Source organism: Parus major, chromosome 1A (genome assembly GCF_001522545.3).
Source record: "Parus major isolate Abel chromosome 1A, Parus_major1.1, whole genome shotgun sequence".
In the NCBI taxonomy this organism is placed as follows: domain Eukaryota; kingdom Metazoa; phylum Chordata; class Aves; order Passeriformes; family Paridae; genus Parus; species Parus major.
The window spans coordinates 8,199-14,541 of NC_031773.1; the positions used below are offsets into that span (position 1 = coordinate 8,199).

General features: G+C 48.3%; 2 protein-coding genes across 2 annotated transcripts in view; one reads left to right on the forward strand and one right to left on the reverse strand.

Annotated features, from left to right (window-relative positions):
- The window catches only part of COPG2 (COPI coat complex subunit gamma 2), a gene marked incomplete at its 5' end in the record, with an annotated part of 10,208 nt that extends 8,181 nt beyond the window's left edge, over positions 1 to 2,027 (forward strand). Inside the window, 2 exons of the mRNA XM_015626967.1 lie at positions 146 to 244; positions 1,560 to 2,027. Of these exons, the coding sequence (XP_015482453.1) occupies positions 146 to 244; positions 1,560 to 1,690 (230 nt within the window). The remainder of the gene's footprint in view (positions 1 to 145; positions 245 to 1,559) is intronic.
- Positions 2,028 to 2,036: 9 nt separating this feature from the next.
- MEST overlaps positions 2,037 to 6,343 on the reverse strand; it is a 7,756-nt gene continuing 3,449 nt past the window's right edge. The window contains exons 6-11 of the mRNA XM_015629520.3: positions 6,091 to 6,131; positions 5,849 to 5,919; positions 5,085 to 5,186; positions 4,400 to 4,476; positions 3,955 to 4,018; positions 2,037 to 2,823 (exon numbers count right to left, since the gene is read on the reverse strand). Of these exons, the coding sequence (XP_015485006.1) occupies positions 2,706 to 2,823; positions 3,955 to 4,018; positions 4,400 to 4,476; positions 5,085 to 5,186; positions 5,849 to 5,919; positions 6,091 to 6,131 (473 nt within the window). The 3' untranslated portion in view covers positions 2,037 to 2,705. The remainder of the gene's footprint in view (positions 2,824 to 3,954; positions 4,019 to 4,399; positions 4,477 to 5,084; positions 5,187 to 5,848; positions 5,920 to 6,090; positions 6,132 to 6,343) is intronic.

Genomic DNA, 6,343 nt, shown 5'->3' on the forward strand with positions numbered 1-6,343 from the left:
TTTTTTCTTTATTTTAAAAATTTATTTATTTATTTTTAATTTAATAATATGTTTCTTTTATTTTATTTGTTTCATTTTTTTCATTCAATGTAATAAATAATTACCCAGAATAATTTCATTTTCTCCTTTCAATTTCCAAATGCAGAAGCTGTCAACAACATCATCAAATTCCTGGGCATGCAGCCCTGTGAGAGGTCAGACAAAGTGCCAGAAAACAAAAATTCTCACACCCTCTGCTTGGCTGGTGAGTGTTCCTGCTGCAGAATTCCCAATTTCCACATCCCCACGGATTTTTCTAAATGAAAAGTAATTATTTAGGAGATCTTCTATTATTTATAATATAATAATTGTTATTTTGGGAGGTTTTTTCTCTGTACAAAGAGGGGGTTTTTAATCCTCTGAAATTCCACCCGTGGGAATGTGGGAATTCACCCCATGGGAATGTGGGAATTCCACCCTTGGGAATGTGGGAATTCCACCCTTGGGAATGTGGGAATTCCACCCGTGGGAATGTGGGAATTCCAGGTGTGGGAATGGTGGAGAATCCCTGACTGGAGAATTTCCAGAGCAGTTAAATCCCTTTCCTGAGTTTGTCTGGGAGCTGCTTGTTCTCAAGTTCCTCAGTTGTCCTGCAGCACCCACAGATTCTTCCAGAATCATGGAATTGTTTAGGTTGGAAAAGCCCTCTCAGACCATTCCCAGCCATTCCCAGCACTGCCAAGGCCACCCCTGCCCCACCTTGTCCCCAAGTGTCACATCCACAGGGCTGGGAAATCCCTCCAGGAATGGGCACTTCCCCCTGCCCTGGGCATTTCCAGTGCCTGACCCCCCTTTCCATGGAGGAATTTTCCCTAAAATCCACCCTGAGGCTGCCCTGGCCCATCCTGAGGCCGTTCCCTCTCCTCCTGTCCCCGTTCCCTGAGATAAGATCCCAAATCCCCCCCGGCTGTCCCCTCCTGGCAGGGAGTTGTGCAGAGCCAGAAATTCCCCCTGATCCCCCTTTTCTCTTGGCTGAGCCCCTTTCCATCTCCCTCAGGAATTCTCCAGCCCCTTCCCATCTCCCTCAGGAATTCTCTATCCCCCTTCCCAACTCCCTCAGGAATTCTCCAGCCCCTTCCCAATTTCCTCAGGAATTCTCCAGCTCCCTCCAGGAATTCTCCAGCCCCTTCCCAGCTCCCTCAGGAATTCTCCAGCCCCTTCCCAGCTCCCTCAGGAATTCTCCAGCCCCTTCCCAGCTCCCTCAGGAATTCTCCTGCCCCTCCAGGGAATTCTCCAGCCCCTTCCCAGCTCTGTTCCCTTCCCTGGACACGCTCCAGCTTCTCCAGGGCTCTCCTGAATTCCCGGAATTCCAGGCTGTCCCTCAGGAAAGGCTGTGCCCATCATCCTCTTGCCCACCTGGCCACATCCCCCCCCTGCCACCACCACCCCCAGGACCTTTCCCAACTTTCCACCCCGGAGAATCCCATGGGGTCGCGATCCTGGCTGGGAAGGAAATCCCTGGATCAGGACAGGATCCCTGGGAATCTCCAGAGTGACCTCTCCCTGTTCCTTCACCCCAGGTGTGTACAGAGGTGGCTGTGACGTGCTGGTCAGGTCCAGGCTGGCCCTTGGGGACGGTGTGACCATGCAGGTGACGGTCAGGAGCAAGGACGAGACGTCCGTCGATGTCATCCTGGCTTCCGTGGGCTGAGAAATTCCTGGAATTCCTCCCTCCTTTTCTATTATTTCTTTTTGTTTTTTATTTTTTTTTTTTTTTCCTGGCTGTCTCTTCTGCATGTTTAGTTTTTATTCCTGAATTTGGGAAATCTTTTGTATGGCGTTAGTGCTGAGCCGTTCCCGTGTCCCCTCCCTCGTCGTCACCAACACATTCCCACCTAACTTATGGAATCTCAACCAGGGAAGGGAAAAATGGAATCAGGTTTTTTTCTTTTTTGTCAAAATTGCTTTTTATTAACAGAAAAATAAACACTGGTTCAAGTGGTGGAATTCATATGAATTGCTGTTAATAAAATAGAAATTTTAATTTTTTTTTTTTGTTCTAATTCTGTCTGTTCCAGTACAGAAAAAAACAGCCCATAATGGCTGTTTATTAAACAAAAACCCCCTTATTCCTAAAGGGATGCTATTAAATTCCCAACAATTAAAAACCACCCCAAACCTCCAAATTTACAATATTTTTGTGACTGTCTCTTCTTCCACACAGAAAAATCAATGTACAGTGAGAGATTAAACTCCATCTCTTGAGGCAGATTCAATTCTCTGAGCTTTTTGTCAGGTAATGACCAAACCTCAGGGCAGACTTTTCCTGGGTTCAAACTGGGGGAAAAATCCCATCTGGAAAACCAGGAAAGGAGGGGGATGGAGGGAATTTTGTCAGGGAACTTCTGCCTCTCCCTGCTGGTTGTTTCTTCCCAAGTCAGGGCGACAAAGTAAGAAATTGTGATTTAATGTTAATTTAAACCTTTGCCTCTCTAAATAGAGCCAAGCTGGATAAAAAGGGGAGTGCAGGGCTGGAAGAGCTGCCAGCATCCTGCTTTTCCCCTCATTTTTCCAGCTTTCCAAGGATTTAACTCAGTTTTAACAACCCAGGATGAGGCCGCGAGCGCCGTGTCGGATGTGGGAGAGAAAAATCCATGTTTGGGTTTTTTTTTCCTGCCCCCAAAGCCTGATTCTTTTGCTTAGAATGAAAACCAAGCTGCAGCAGCTCAGAAGGAGTTGATGAAGTTCAGGTAAGCATTGAGAAATCCTGTGGGATCCTCCAGCTGGGGGTAGTGGCTGATGTGATCATCCAGCACCGACACCGTGGACGCGGGAAGCTCCTTCCTGGTGGGGAAAAAACGGAGCCAGGATTAAACACAGGAATTGCTGCAGCCAAGGGTTCTGCCACTCTTTTGGGATTTAAAAAAAAAGCCTGGAACAGCTCCATCCAATCCTTTCCAAGTGCAGGTTTGGAGTGAGGAGGGAGATTTCCTCAGGAAATAAATCTTCCCTGTGTGGATTTAAAACGGAGCACGGCATCGACCGAAAATCCTCGTTTTGGTGCCTAAAACACAGAACCAACTTCCAAACTGCCTGTGCAGGTGAGAGCGTTAATTAACACTCTTTAATGTGTTAATTAAACACAATGAGTGGGAATTAAAAACAGCTTCCACCAGGATGGAATTGGAGGAATAGCCAGGAAAAATATCCGAGTAAAGCCCCGGTTGCACGTTCCTGCTGGAGGCTGACACAGAGTGTGAGCCCTTGTCTCTGATGGCTGGGATCCAGAAGAACACTGAATTTCACACAACTTGAAATTTATGGGAGTGTTTTCATGGTGATACATGAAAACAACTGTTAAAGATAGAAAAGCTAAAAGTGTGAGTCTGTAAATTCAAGTTTTCTTAAGTCACTGAGTGAAAAATCTAAATTTCAAACTAGTTTAAAAAGCAGAAGACAAGATGGAGAATTTAGAATGTTGTTTCTTTTCCTTCTTTTTTCTTAATTTTCTTCTTCTAGAGGTTTTTGGGTAATTGCAGGTGATTGGACAGAAAATGTCACAGTGCAGCACACAGGTGATGGGTCATTGGGTCATTAAGAAAAATAATTAACGTGTCTATTGTTAATTGGATAAAAATAAGTATAAAGATAAAAGAACTGCGTAGTTCAGGGCCATTTTGTGCCATCAGAGCCGAAGAGACAAGATGAATTAAACTTGTGCAGAAAGTCTGGAGAGACCTGCCAAGTTTTGTGATGACATCCTAATTAACACAAGAGAAACAAGATCCTAACGAGCTCTGGAGTTTTCTTCTGACCCAAAGAACTGAGATAAACAGAACTCCCCATGAATATCCCCAAAGAGCTCAGCTCAGAGGAGGAGACTGAGAAATCCAGGAGTGAAAAGAAGTGCAGCAGAGTCAAGAGAAAGAAAAAAGAATTTTTTTAAGAAGTTAAAATTCCCACTTTTTGTCTTACTTGTAAAGCTGGAGGAACTCGGGGTGTGGATTCACAGGATCCAGGGGTCCGTAGATGAGATGCACTGCGAGGGAAGCACAGCCACAGCTTTCCTATCCATAAATTCATGGATTCCCTCATTAAAACTTCCCCAAGGAGACCTCCAGGAGTGTTCCCTCCTCACACAAAGCTCTGGAAGCTTCCAGTGGAGCCCTGAACAAACCATCTCCGCTCTGCCCCGGGGTCAAGTTCAGCCTCCAACCTCTGGGTTTGTTCCCAGCTCTTTTGGGGGCTTGGAAAAACTCCTCAACTTCCCTGGAGCAGCACTTGGAGAAGCAGCTGTGAGCCAGGGCACGTTATCTCAGCTGGAAAAGTGGATTTGAGCTCCAAAAAACCAGAGGTGGATGGAAGGAGCCGGCGCAATTCCCAAAAATCCCAGCGGGTCAAGGAATGGATTCCTACTCACGTGGGACCGAGGTAGACGTCAAAGCCCCAACCCAGCGCTCTCTGTGCTTCTTTCTCTGGTTTATGTACTGCAAAATACTGAAGGAAAAGTCCTCGTTACGCCGGGGATGCTGCCCAGCCTGGAATTTGGGCCACAGACACAAAATTCCGGGTGGGATCTGCGTCTCCCATGGGAAATCAGCACCGCACCGACATCCCCGGGCTCAGCCTCTCTTCTCCCACCGAGGGGAGACACGGAACTGAGCTCAGCCACCAGCCCAAGACCCTTCTAAAAGCCACAGACTGGAAGAAACGTGTCCCTTCCGAAATTCCCAAGCTGAAGATTTGGGATTGGGACTTCTGGGAATGGTCCGGAAGGTTCAAATCTCTCCTGGGATGATGCTGGGGGGGGTCTGCTTAAATATCTCTCACAGGTTGAGCTCAAATCATTGCCAAACCTCCCCAAATCCCAGCCTTTTCAAAGAAAATCATCTCAGATCCAACTCCAACCTTCATTTCCCTGCCTCACGTCAACCCAGAGAATCCCTGCTCCACCATCACCCCCCAGCTCCTTTTTTTTTGGGATGTAGTGTTGATCCCAGACTCCAAAAGAAGCAGCTGGAAAATTCTGGAGAAGCCTGGCTGAGCTCTGGGAACCTGGGAGCCGCTGTGACACGAAGCTGATGTGGGAATTGGTGCTGAGGTACCTGTCCATAACGAGATTCCCGTCGTTATTCCGCACCGCCGTCCACATATCCCAGAATTCCGCCTGGGAGGGCTGCGTGTAGGGCCCGAAAACTGCCCTGAGCCTGGGAAAAAAATGGGATTTGGAGAGAAAAATTCCAGTGTCAGGAAACCACTCAAAAACTCAAAAAACCAGAGGGAAAAAAATTCCAGCTCTTCCAGTTTCCACAGCAAAACTCCGAGTGTTGAGATGTCCCCAGGATAAGTTGGGATAAGTGTTGGATGGCCTCAAAAGGCTTTTTTTGGGGGGGGGAAAACATTTTTAAACACTGCTAAAAATTGAAAAATCTGATGGTGCAGGGGTGATTTGTGGGAGAGGAGGATTTCAGTGTCCAGGGAAAAGTTTGGTTTGTTGTTAAAGTGAAGTGCTGGTCCAGAGGTCAATCCCAGCTCTCCAGGGACAGCGCCAGAGAATCTGCTCCAGAATCATGGAATTGTTTGGAATTTAAGGGAGTTAAATGATTTATTTAATTATAAATTAAAGGGAATGAAAGAATTCCCTCCCCACCCATCGCCAGGGACACCTCTCCCACTATCCCACGGTGCTCCAGCCCGGCCTTGGACTTTTCCAGGGATCCAGGGGCAGCCACAGCTTCTCTGGGAATTCCCCTCTGCGGTCTCCTCGCCCTCCCAGCCGAGAATTCCTTTCCAATTCCCGCATTTCCCCTTTCCCCACTTGGTTCACACCCTCAGGGATTGAGCCCAGCGCCCCCGAGAGCCGGCTCACCCTCCAGAGAAGAAGAAGAAGTTCATGAGCCGCAGGATGACGGGGGACAGCAGCCCCCCATCCACGAGGAGCTTTGGGAAGAAAGGAGAGAGCACAACTCGGCATCGGCCACCCAGATAAATCCACGGAGAGCTTCTCCCATCTCTCCCAGCCCAGGCCCTCGAGGAGGGGTGTGACAGCAGCGATGATCCCAGGGGCGTTTATTTGGGATTTTGGGATGGAGCAGGACGAGAGCAGCTCACCTTCTGGATGAAGCGGGGGTAGTGCGTTTCGGGAAAAATCCCTGGAAGGGATCAGAGAACGGAGCTGGGACGCCGGCAGCGCTCCGCTCCGCCTCTCCCACTCTGTCCCCCTGCACGGAGCCACGGAAGCGGCCCAGGGAGACCAGGATTGGTGTTCCTGGTTAATTACAGCGCCTTGATTGCAGTCCGTGGGATTGGGGTGATGGAGATGGGAAGGCCAACCCATCCCATTGATCCCCATCCCGTGGATCCC